Source organism: Salvelinus namaycush, chromosome 41, assembly GCF_016432855.1.
Source record: "Salvelinus namaycush isolate Seneca chromosome 41, SaNama_1.0, whole genome shotgun sequence".
In the NCBI taxonomy this organism is placed as follows: domain Eukaryota; kingdom Metazoa; phylum Chordata; class Actinopteri; order Salmoniformes; family Salmonidae; genus Salvelinus; species Salvelinus namaycush.
The window spans coordinates 10956576-10969875 of NC_052347.1; the positions used below are offsets into that span (position 1 = coordinate 10956576).

Sequence of the window (13300 nt, forward strand, 5' to 3'; positions counted from 1 at the left end):
CACATAGAGGACACACACTCACACACTGAGCAGTAGATATCTGGTGTATGTATGAAGAGAAGCTTTCAGAAAGTAAACAGTGAAATATACGGTAGCTATGTCTTATCAGACACTTTTACTTAATAGAGTGATACAGTGTTGCTGTTATTGCTCTAGTTTAGATCCTCATACTCCATAGCTGTTGGTCTTTGTTAGAGTTATAATAGCTTTGTGTTGATGGTTTGTTCCGGAAGGTGCCATTGCCAGTACGGAGGTGAAGCTGAAGCTCCAGGAGTTCCTCCTGAGCAAAAAAGAGCCTGGCACACCTGGCGGACTAAACCATTCCTTCACCCATAAATGCTGGTGAGCCTAACCATCAACATCTAATTTGAGTTCTGAAGCTGGCTAACGTTAGCTGGCAGACTGGCCAAGAGCCATGGAAGTTAATGGTTAATGAATATGGAGGAAGGGCTATACCTTAGCTAGGACTCTTAGAGCTCCTACACTGATGCATTGACCCAGAGTGAACTGTTAAAAAATACTTGGAACTCCAGAGAGTGGTATGTCTTGTTTGCCTTCCTCAGGGGGTGTCATGCCAAATGGATAAAGAGGTTTTAATCTAGTCAGAGAATGTCTTGTCTACATCACAAGTAGTATCAACTGAATCTGGTGTCTTATCTGTTATGGCTTCATCAGGGGGGCCCACCACACCTCTCTGGACCCCAACTCCCCCCCTCAGAGTAACACTCCGGGAACGCCGCCCTCCTACAAACTACCCCCGCTACTGGGGTCCTACGAGGGCAGGGACGATTTCCCTCTCCGGAAGACTGGTGAGTGGATGCACTGTGTGTGTGTGGTTGCAGGTCTGCATTACTTTGAGGCACCTACCCATGTCTGACAGTAGGTATGTGTGTACATTTTAGTGTTTCTCCTTTGCTGGTATGAGTCAGAATGAGTCACCACAGCAGCAGTGTTGGTGAAGACTGGTGGGCAATAGCTACACACATACACACTCACTCACGTAAATAATTAAGCCCACCCACAGACAAGCCGATGGAGTGGGGTGGTTCACTAAATGGAGATTGGAGACTTTCCAATGAATGTGTTTTAGTCCAGCAGTAAGCTTAATCTGGGTCTGAGAAGCTGACCCATGACACATGCTTAAATATATGCTTGCTGTGTGTCTATCCTGAAGGATCCCATGGATCTAGATGTAATTGTATTGCGTGTTGTTGTTTGGTATTGTTTCCATAGACTTGTTAGCTTGTGCTTACTGGGAATTATGACTGAAAGGTATAACTCTGTTGAGTGTGTGCGTGTGCATTCTCCTTCCTTCAGTCTCTCTGATCGTCCTCACCCCAAACTTTTTGATTTCTAATCAAATGAAAGCCATACTAAAGCCCATGATGTTATCAGAGCTGAAGGTCTTGGCTGGTCTACGTAGGTGGGGAGAGTGTGACGTCCAGTGGAAAGCACCGCTATTGGAGGCTAATTAAATTAAGCCCGGGGCTTTTGCTTAATTGCCCCAATTCCTATTTTTTCCCCATCCCTCCTTATTGGTTTATTTGGATCCCCATTAGCTTTTGCCAAAGCAGCAGGTATTCTTCCTTGGGTCCAATCCCTCTGTTTTTATTTACTTCCATTAGTCTAATTTGGTCTGTCGTTCATTGCATCAACAATGAGCTGAAAAAGCAGTTGTGTGAAGGAGGGGTTAGTTGCAAATGGACGTTTATTTCAGTCTTAGTGTCCCCAGTCAATAAGATGTATAAATAGCCCCATTTGTAGCCGTCCATAGTACTTTTGGATAGACTCTGTATGAGCTGTTGCTCGTTTATGGTTTTGTTGTATGTCTTTTTCATTTAAACTCACCTCTCTCTCGCGCTCTCTCACATCTCTTTCTCTTGCGCGCTCTCTCCGACAGCCTCCGAGCCCAATCTGAAGGTGCGTTCGCGGTTAAAACAGAAGGTAGCTGAGAGACGGAGCAGTCCTCTGCTGAGGAGGAAGGACGGGACAGTGATAAGCACCTTCAAAAAGAGAGCCATCGAGATCTCTGGTGAGAGCGCACACACACACCATGCATTTACACTCTCATCCATTATGCAGTTACATACTCACATACAAATACATTGTACACTCTTCAACTGGAATTCCACACCCTGTGCCATTTCATAGTTGTAAACCAACCCCAGTGAGAAGCATCTGGTTGAGTGAACCATAAACCATCTAAAATCACACCCTACTTAACATAAAACAGTCATTTCAACTCTGGCCTGATGGTAAAAGTAGACATCCGGAGGGGCCGCGGCACTCTACACCTCTAGCTCTTTTCCCAGAAGGACCTAGTTATATAACCCACTTAGCCAGGTTGGCTATATACACATGCCACACAGTGCCTTTACAGACCTAGTACTGGAGCTAGCTACCATATGCTAGGTTTAAGGGTTTGCACTATTAGCTCGTTTCCATGTCACGGGCAACTAGTATGTAAACATAGGAGATAGTATAAATGCTGGTTGTTCTCGAGACCACAACAGAAGCTATGCTTATAGAGGCTTTTGATTTAACTCGCCCGTTTCATCTGCTAATGAAAGCAGAAGCTTTTCTGGGACTAAATATAGGGACTTATTGGAGGCAAACAAAAATAGCAGGGACTATAGGGTAGGATGTAGATTAATACGTAAGGCTTGAATAGGACAAAAGGGGATGGGTTTGGGGGGTTAGCTGGCAGGGAAAAAGGGAACAGGGTTTTTGGGAACGTTCGGATTGGGACTTAGAATGTTGGCCTCTTGAAAGTCAAAGAAACGTCGGGAAGTCCTTTTTCCTAGTTCTCTGATTCCATGTATATGTTACCAATGATGGTCTATTCTGTTTCTACCTTTCTGTATACTCATAGAAAACTGCCTGATAAAACCTAGACATTTCTCTTCACACATTTGTACAGTTTGATGCAAGCCTGGAGAAAGGCCGTACCACACAAGGGTTTTGGCTGTGTTGTCTGTCTGCCTGGGATGCTGCATTGGTTCTGTCTCTGAGTGGCCTGTTCCATTGTCATTGCAGTGTCCTCCATGTGCAGCAGTGCCCCTGGCTCCGGGCCCAGCTCGCCCAACAGCTCCAACAGCGCCATCGCAGAGAACGGCTCCAGCGGCTCTGTCCCCAACATCCACGCAGAGGTAAGAGAGGGGAGGGCTGTGGGAGGATGCTAGGAGGGCCTCGCCTCTGCAAAATATAATTCTACCTTCTATGGAACTTTATAACCCCTGAAATGTGTGTTGCTGTTTGTCTGTTTTGATGCATTTTTATAACACACCATGCAAAATCCATGACCTATAGCTTGGACAAAGGGTTGTGGTACCAGGGACCAACAGAGTGCATGCTTTATAAAATGTCTCATCACATTAGAAGCATTAGTATAAAAGTGTTGAAAGACAGACTCAAATGGAACCCATTCTGATTGGGAAAGGGGGATACCTAGTCAGTTGCACAACTGAATGCCTTCAACTGAAATGTGTCTTCCGCATTTAATCCAACCCCTCTGAATCAGAGATGCGGGGGGCTGCCATAATCGACATCCACGTCGTCAGTGCCAGGGGAACAGTGGGTTAACTGCCTTGCTCAGGCGCAGAACGACAGGTTTACGACAGATTAAAACCCTTGTCAGCTCGGGGATTCAATCCAGCAACCTTTCGGTTACTGGCTGAACTCTCTAACCACTAGGCTACCTGGTGACTTGGTTTAGTTTTTATCAACACTGCTGTTAGTTATAGATCAAATGCAATGGGGACTTATGAGGAGTGTTACATGACTAGGTAGACTGTGTTCTTTAGGGCTAATAGTAGCTTATTCTTTATGCTTGTATGGTCATTGTGCTTGGATGAATTGTAAACTAGGGCGAGAGGATAGCGGCTGACTGCAGTGAATAAGGCCTGAAAATAAGCTTTGGTAGACTAGGGGGGGTGGAAGGTTGGTCTGATGTACACTGAGCAGCAAGTGGCCCCAGGAACATCTTAACCTTGGGAGAGAAAGCGAGAGCAATGACGAGGGGATGTAGGAGGGAGAGAGAGCTAGCCATAGCGTTCTGAATGACTGCTATCCTCCATTTTGATAATAAAACCTGATCCATTGTTCATTTTGTAAGACAAGATAAATATAGGCCTAGCTGCCTTAGCTATTTCATTGCAGAACATACTGTAAGTTCACTGATCAGAACTACCAGTTCTTGTCCCTGTGACTTGAGTTTTTCCTGGTAGTCATGCTACTTACAGAATAGCTGTAGCTGGAACACTATAGCCCTCAGGTACTCTGTCTTACTCTCCATATCCACCCCTTCAAATATCTGTTTTAGAAGACCTGTGTTTTAATCGATAAATGTGTTTTCTATTTGGTAGAACAGGATTGATGATTTGAATTCAAATGAGCATTTGTCCTCTCATTCAGACAGCTCTCTCAACACTCAATTTACAGCTATCTTCCCCCTGCCATTTTATAACACCCAAAAATACTTCCTCTTCTCTCAAAGTAGGGCAACAAAAATAAAAAGCATTAGTCAATCTCCGAGACCATTTATTTTCCCTACCCTCCCTCCCTGAAAATACTTGATTACTGCCATTCTCTCAAAGCGGAGAAACAGTCGACCGCTGATGACATAAGTGCCTTGTTAGCCTGCTGTGTGCAACTTTCCAAAATAGCCACCCCCATCAAGAACGTTATTGCGTCATTGCCGCCCCAGCAGATCCGGGCTGATAAATGGGCAGACGCACACAGAAAGGAGAGCGTGACATTGTTTTAACAACAAATAGGGCAGTTTGCCATGGATCAACCCCTTGTTTGTGATGCATGGTGACTTTTTTCCCTTATTTTCCCTGTTTCAAATCGGGATTCTGCTGAGTCAGTCTTCCCCTAATAACGTCATTATCAGTGAGAACCTGTGAAGAAGGCTGACACTCGCTGGGGGGAGCTTAAAAAGAGAAGGGCCCTTGTTGAGAAAAAGTAAAGGCAGGGAGAAATATGGCTGTGTCCAAATACCCATATTGCGTTCTAAATAGAATGCTTTTTGGGTATGTGAAAATAAATTAAAATGTGCATTTTTTTTATTATGCTTTAAATTCTAGGATGTAATATTCATTTTGGCTTTTCGTCGAATAGAAATCGCTGCACACTATTGAGGAAGAGTATCGTCTTTTTGCGTTCAGGTGTGTTTGACAACAGCTGATAATCAGAATATGGCCTACTAAAATGAACAACTGGCAGGGAACAAGTGCGATTGCACATTAGATGATGCCTTCTCATAATGGATGATTAGTATGTTGATATTTGTTGATTATGGCATACGTTTTTACTAAAGCGTACGTTCTAAATTGTATGTAGTACTATTAGTACACAGTATGTATTTTTAGTAAGTAGTAGGCAAGCCAGATTTTGGACACAATCTATAGTATGTGGGGTTTCTGTACAGTGTTAGCCAGGTGAAGTCTAAATGGCAAGTTACAAAAGCTCCTGAAATGGTACTAGCTAGCACACCTGCACAAACATCAAATAACAGCCGTTTGTTCAAAGGGAACTGGAAGCCTCGGCGGCCTCTGGAGAGAAACATGTTGTGCGAGCTGAAAGAATGAGTCACACTATGGTTAGAGCTCCTGTCCTATCTGTTTATACTGCAGAGGGTCAGATAGGAATCCATCTTGTGTTCTTTCTTCCTCTCTCTAGTTGTTGCTAGGGTAGATTAAATATACATGCACTGATGGGATGTTTTAGTGAGCCGGAAGACTTCACTCTGTCTCTCTCCCTCTCTGGAAAACCCCTGCTGGTTGTCTCGCTTGCTCCTCTTCTGTTCGCTCTCTCGCCCTTTCCCTCACACACTTTCTCTCACTCAATCACTTTTTCCTCACTCTTTTCTGTGCAGCAGCTGCGGTCCCTCCACCAGACCCTTAACGCTGATGGGACAGTCAGTCCGCTGAGCCTCTACACATCCCCCTCGCTGCCCAACATCTCCCTGGGCCTGCCAGCCAACTCGCACCTCACCGTGAGTACTAGACTGAAATTCTGAACACCACAAACTAGGGATAGGCATCAGTACTCGAACGGATGTAAAAACGCCATCTTTAACCAGAGATCAAAATGTTGTCTTGAAGACGACGTTAATTTGCTTTGACTCTAGTGTTCCATTTGTACATGTGCATTTGCGGGGCGCAACAAAAAGAAAACCAAGCCAAGCATCACACAGTTCTTCTCCCTAAATTCCCTTTCCCCTCCGTGTCTCACTCACTCAATTGCATTTCAACCGCTCCCGCTACACACATGTGCTGAGTGCACACACAAGCTCCCGTTAGGCCTACAGAAACAAATGCATCTAACTGATGGGATACACAAGCTTCATTCCTTGCCAAATGACGACAGTTTTATCACAAATTCTTAATGGACTGCTTGGCTGAAGTAGGGAAATATGTTCCAACAACGAGCATTACAGTTTTGGAAAGATTGTGTCTTGTCTATTTTCCACTTATGCTACTTTGTGAACTACTAGTGCCATTTAGAATTGGTTAGCCTAGGCTATAGCCCCCCTAAACCTTTTTATCAGAATCATTAAGTCTAGGCCTACTCACCAAACAGATATCATGGCCGTAATTCATCCCCATGCAGTGTTCAATGTGGAATTGTTAATCCATTTGGAAAATTCCAAAGAACAGGCTGAATAAACAAATTTGAATGTCTGTATATCGAAAAGACAGATTTTGGTTTGCAACCCTGAAAAATTATTTCACCTCGCCAAATTGAGCCCCGTTTCAAATTATCACTCTAAGAATAACTGTTCCAGACGTGAGATGCGTATCACTTTTTTTTCATTTGGAAAAATATTCTGTTATGTATTATTTAGTTATTTTACATGTATTTTTTTAACGATAAAATAGGTCTCTTGATTTGTGATAAGGGTTTGGGAAATAAGAGCATTTTGCCTGCTGAAATAACAAAACAAAGCTATGCCATTGCACAGATAGGCTTCTACAAGCAAGTGCCACTGCTGAGGTTGCTGCCTTTTTGAAGATTGTGTTCCACGATATAATATAACCAGTTGATATTACGGTTTCAATAAATTAACTTTAAATAGCACTTTTTTTATTGTCTGAAAAAAATATACACACACACACAGTTGAAGTCGGAAGTTTACATACCTTAGCCAAATACATTTAAACTCAGTTTTTCACAATTCCTGACATTTAATCCTAGTAAAAATTCCCTGTCTTAGGTCAGTTAGGATCACCACTTTATTGTAAGAATGTGAAATGTCAGAATAATAGTTGAGAATTATTTAATTTAGCTTTTATTTCTTTCATCACATTCCCAGTGGGTCAGAAGTTTACATACACTCAATTAGTATTTGGTAGCATTGCCTTTAAATTGTTTAACTTGGGTCAAATGTTTCGGGTAGCCTTCCACAAGCTTCCCACAATAAGTTGGGTGAATTTTGCCCCATTCCTCCTGACAGAGCTGGTGTAACGGAGTCAGGTTTGTAGGCCTCCTTGCTCGCACACGCTTTTTCAGTTCTGCCCACAAATTTTTCTATAGGATTGAGGTCAGGGCTTTGTGATGGCCACTCCAATACCTTGACTTTGTTGTCCTTAAGCCATTTTGCCACAACTTTGGAAGTATGCTTGGGGTCATTGTCCATTTGGAAGACACATTTGCGACCAAGCTTTAACTTCCTGACTGATGTCTTGAGATGTTGCTTCAATATTTCTACATAATTTTCCTCCCTCATGTTGCCATCTCTTTTGAAGTGCACCAGTCCCTCCTGCAGAAAAGCACCCCCACAACATGATGCTGCCACCCTCGTGCTTCACGGTTGGGATGGTGTTCTTTGGCTTGCAAGCACCCCCCCCCCCCCCCCCCTTTTCCTCCAAACGTAACGATGGTCATTATGGCCAAACAGTTCTATTTTTGTTTCATCAGACCACAGGACATTTCTCCAAAAAGTACGATCTTTGTCCTCATGTGCAGTTGCAAACCGTAGTCTGGCTTTTTTATAGCGGTTTTGGAGCAGTGGCTTCTTTCTTGCGGAGTGGCCGTTCAAGTTATGTTGATATAGGACTCGTTTTACTGTGGATATAGATACTTTTGTTCCGGTTTCCTCCAGCATCTTCACAAGATCCTTTGCTGTGGTTCTGGGATTGATTTGCACTTTTTGAACAAAAGTACGTTCATCTCTAGGAGACAGAACGTGTCTCCTTCCTGAGAGGTATGACGGCTGCGTGGTCCCACGGTGTTTACACTTGCGTACTATTGTTTGTACAGATGAACGTGGTACCTTCAGGCGTTTGGAAATTGCTCCCAAGGATGAACCAGACTTGTGGAGGTCTACAATTTTTTTCTGAGGTCTTGGCTTATTTCTTTTGATTTTTCCATGATGTCAAGCAAAGAGGCACTGAGTTTGAAGGTAGGCCTTGAAATACATCCACAGGTACACCTCCAATTGATTCAAATGATGTCAATTAGCCTATCAGAAGCTTCTAAAACCATGGCATTATTTTCTGGAATTTTCCAAGCTGTTTAAAGGCACAGTCAACTTAGTGTATGTCAACTTCTGACCCACTGGAATTGCGATACAGTGAAATAATCTCTGTAAACAATTGTTGGAAAAATTACTTGTGTCATGCACAAAGTAGATGTCCTAACCGACTTGCCAAAACTATATTTTGTTCTCAAGAAATTTGTGGCGTGGTTGAAAAACAAGTTTTAATGACTCCAACCTAAGTGTTTGTAAACTTCAACTATATGTATGTGTGAGGCAATTTAGCAATTAGGATTTGTTATCTGTAATGGTTATAATAAATTAGCCATAGCTGCTGTTAGTTTCTAATTAAACAGTAAAAAACTCACGGACAACTATGATAAGCTCAAACAAGGTTTATCCACCCAATGAGTCAGACAGCTGAACAGATATATGTATATACATGCATACATACATACACCCCAATTTAGGTGAAGTCTGCTCCTTCCCTCTAAACATTACATATTTATTGCTATGCAGGAAGTTAAGTGATGTGGGTAATAAACTGTTCTGTCTCCCTGACCTCGACCCCCATTCCTCACTAATCTACAGCTCTCCACCCTTACCAGTGACCACAACCACGTGATTGCCTTTCCTTAACTCAGTACATTCCAAGCCCCTAGCTCATATCCAACCTTAATTGACTACACCATATACATTCCTCCTACAGATAACCATTAACTTTTGCTGTAACAACCAGACTGTGGCCCTTCTCCTTTCCATGGGATACTTGATGATTAACAATATTTCAAGTTTAGAAGTCAGAACCTGTCACTGTTGGCATAAAGATAAATGTGCAAAAAAAAATTCCAGTGCTGACCTTGTGTTCTAAAAATAGCTTCTTAAATGTTTTTTTAAGTACTCGTAAATAAACTGCCTGAACCTGCTCCATTCCACTGAGTTGAGGTAAAATAGAAACCAGCACACACTCCCCTGAACCAGAGTTGTCCTCTGATGTAGACATTCTGACTTAGTTAACCCCCCTTCCATCCTCAGGCCAATCAGAAGCTGTTGCAGGAGGCGGAGAGGCAGGCCATCCAGACCATGCGTCAGGGTGGGGCTCTGACGGGCAAGTTTGTCAGCACCTCGTCCCTGCCGGCATCATGCCTGCCACCTGGGATGCAACACGACTTAGACTCCACCCAGGCCCCCAACAGCCACAGCAGTCACTCCTCCCTACTGCAGCACGTCCTCCTGCTGGAGCAGGCCCGCCAGCAGAGTGCCCTCCTCTCAGGTACATCTACCAACATATATTTATACTCTTATCCCTGCCAGCAGAGTGCCCTCCTCTCAGGTACATCTACCAACATATATTTATACTCTTATATCCCTGCCAGCAGAGTGCCCTCCTCTCAGGTACATCTACCAACATATATTTATACTCTTATCCCTGCCAGCCGAGTGCCCTCCTCTCAGGTACATCTACCAACATATATTTATACTCTTATCCCTGCCAGCCGAGTGCCCTCCTCTCAGGTACATCTACCAACATATATTTATACTCTTATCCCTGCCAGCAGAGTGCCCTCCTCTCAGGTACATCTACCAACATATATTTATACTCTTATATCCCTGCCAGCAGAGTGCCCTCCTCTCAGGTACATCTACCAACATATATTTATACTCTTATCCCTGCCAGCCGAGTGCCCTCCTCTCAGGTACATCTACCAACATATATTTATACTCTTATCCCCGCCAGCAGAGCGTCCTACTTGCAGGTAAATATAGATAAATACGTACTGCCTCTTCTGAAACACATCTCTCTGACTCTTCCTCCCTCCAGTCCCCATGTACGGTCAGTCGCCGTTGGTGACAGGGGAGCGGGTGTCCAACAGTATGCGCACGGTGAACAAGCTACCACGCCACCGGCCCCTGAGTCGCACACAGTCTGCACCCCTCCCCCAGAGCCCCCAGGCCCTGCAGCAGCTCGTCATGCAGCAGCAGCACCAGCACTTCCTGGAGAAGCAGAAGCAGTACCAGCTCAACAAGGTAGGGGGCACTACAAGAAACACTACAGTATTAGAGGTTATGGTTGTGTTTGCAGGTAAAAAAAAGTATTGTATGCCATTTGCCTGGACTGGACTGGACGGTGTAGTATACTCTACATGTGGCAGCAGTGATTAACTCTCCCTATCTGTCAACCACACCAGATTCTGTCAAAAGGGGTGGAGCTTCCTCGCCAACCACCCACCCACCCCGAGGAGACGGAGGAGGAGCTCACAGAGACGCAGGAGATGCAGGAGGAGGGGGCGGGGTCTGAGCGTCTGGGGGAGGGGCGTCCTCAGGAGCAGAGGCTCCAGAAGGAAGAGTCGGGGGAGACGTCGCCCCCTTCAGAACGCCTGCTGACCCCCCTGAAGGGCGAGAGCACAGAGAGCGATTTGGAGGAAGAGGATGATGAAGACGAGGCCATCGAGCTGAGGGAGTGTGATGAGGAGGGCGTACCTTACGGCCAAGTAAATACTGCATTTTTTTAAAGACATTTTGCATTTAATTTGACTTTGACAGAGAAAAACAAAATGTATTGCCTTGCAGGTTTAACACTAATTAAGATGACTTTCTGTAAGAATATCAGAGAGCCAATAAGAGCTTCAAATTGTTTATTTATAAACCATAAGTTTTATTGTCTTTCTCTGTACTATGATTAATTCTGCTCAAATCAAAGTTTATTGGTGTTATAGCGGGTGCAACAATGTTTGTTACTTGATCCTAACAGTGCAGTAAAAATATTCAGACCCCATTCGTTGTTGAACTTCCCAAATCTGTTCCGGTGACGTCTGTCTGTGATTACTAACCTAATGACTTGATTCGTCATTGTACCTCTTATAATGGGCCATTTATGACTTGAAACTGTCTAGCATGACAATCACTCCAGGGAGGGGTGTAGATTGCAGAAATGACCTACCAAAAGATCAGTAGCAAATGCTATGCAGTTGAAAAGGTAGGAACGTCATCATTAGCGATGTGGCTACATAGATTGTCGTTCACACCCAGTTCGAGTGGTGGGTTAAGTTTTGCGGGGGCCTGGTGATTTAGAAAAGGGTATCCCCTCTGAGGGCAGAGTGGCTGCGCTGTGCGAGGCATCATCGTCATAGCTCCCTACAGAAGAGCGAGAGCCTTAATTCCCATCCACCTGTGAGTCATCCATTGCACTTAGCAGGAAATAAAGGAACAAGCTCTCCAGAATGAATCGCCTGCAGTTCTTTCACAAATTACCAAGAGGATAAGCGGCTCCAGTTAAAAGTTGTTAAACAAAAGTTGCGAAAGGGCAAGTGGACGATTTATTTATTTATTTATATATATATATATATATATCTACAGTGGTAACCAAGATGGATTGAATTTGGGTTTAGCTGTCATTGGCCGAGACAGCTACTCTACTCAGTAGTTGATGACATGCATCCTCATCAGCACCTCATACTCTTTTGAGGACCTAAACATTATAATATAATACTGTAAATGGCCACAGTTGGCTATGTTGCTGTTGGTTAACATATTTGGCTCTAAATTATGGTCATTGACAGCAATTAATACGTAACGTTAAAAAGAGGTGAAAAGAATGGACGTGTTTTGTGGTCACGTTCCTCTAAGAAATGCTGTTTGTGCGTTGGGAGGGAGGAAGAACCAATGCAGCGAAGGAGATTATAAAATAAACCTCTCTCCTACTCCCACACACCATTGAGAAAAAATATCAGAGGAGAGAAAAGCATCAGAATTCAGGCGGCGTCTTCTCCCCCTCAACGCGCGCTCACACACTCCCTCCCCTGCCCTTGCTGCTTTTTTCTCATTTCAGTGAATGGGCTCATCTGTGACTCATCTCTCCTTGGTGAATCATTCCCCTCACCCTTCTCCCCCCCCCCCCTCTCTTCAACATACCAGCCCTTTTCTCCCCCCTTTTTCTCCCTGCACTTTACACCAAATCATCTTCCACCAGGGAGCTAGGCTGCTGCAGTACTATTTCTGTTGTGACGGGCTAGGGGGATAGAGGAGTTTTTAGGGTATGGGGGGGGGGCATAGGGAGGGAGGGAGCAGGGGTGTATGCAGTCATTCTGTAGAGACGACATCCTCAAAAACCTATTTTGGCATTCGAGTCAGTGACACGGAAGGGCCCCCCCCCTCCCTGCACACACACACACACCACCTCCCCGCTGAACTTTTTTTTCCCCCTCTGACTCTGCTCTACTTGTCTGCTGTGGTGCCTTGAATACAAATGGATCTGAGCCGCCCTGTGCAATGGTAAGAGAGATGGAAAGAGAAAAGACAGTGAGAGAGACGCATAAGAGAGCCCGCATTGCCTTAGGATCTCTCGTTTAAAAAGGGGTTAGCAAGGTGTGGGCCTGCCGGACCTGTGTGTGTGCGTCCGCAAGTGTAAACTCAGCTCCCATCTCAAGGTCTTGAAACAAACCGTCCGCAGTTAAAAAAAGATGCACGTGAACCTTGTCATTTGATCTGTTAGAAGGAGCATCTGTCACGTTAGTTTTTTCCTAGAGCTCACACAGCTCCTGTCTGGATGTGTGGTGCTTCTCCCATTGACAGAAAGCAGAGCCCCGTTAGCTCAGCCACTGTTTACAGCTGGGGAATTGTCAGAGTAGTCTTTTGGCTGTTGGGAAGGCTCGGTCCTTGTCCTGCCCTGCCTTTTGAGGCTCGTATGGGGATACGTGTTTGCCTTTGGGTTTCTACCCAGGGCCCATGTTTAGTCTACAACAGGCTTAATTTAGCTCCACCTCCCTCCCATTTTCCCCTCGTTCCATTGGCCTGAGGTGGCAGATTCAGTTTGCAGCT

At 44.5% G+C, this 13300-nt stretch overlaps 1 protein-coding gene across 2 annotated transcripts in view; it reads left to right on the forward strand.

Moving 5' to 3' along the window:
* The window catches only part of LOC120034085 (histone deacetylase 5-like), a 114210-nt gene that overhangs the window by 91133 nt on the left and 9777 nt on the right, over window positions 1-13300 (forward strand). For both annotated transcript variants that reach the window (XM_038980511.1, XM_038980512.1), the window contains exons 5-12: window positions 234-342; window positions 676-809; window positions 1901-2032; window positions 3037-3149; window positions 5879-5998; window positions 9518-9755; window positions 10305-10510; window positions 10672-10974. In XM_038980511.1, coding sequence (XP_038836439.1) covers window positions 234-342; window positions 676-809; window positions 1901-2032; window positions 3037-3149; window positions 5879-5998; window positions 9518-9755; window positions 10305-10510; window positions 10672-10974 — 1355 coding nt within the window. The remainder of the gene's footprint in view (window positions 1-233; window positions 343-675; window positions 810-1900; window positions 2033-3036; window positions 3150-5878; window positions 5999-9517; window positions 9756-10304; window positions 10511-10671; window positions 10975-13300) is intronic.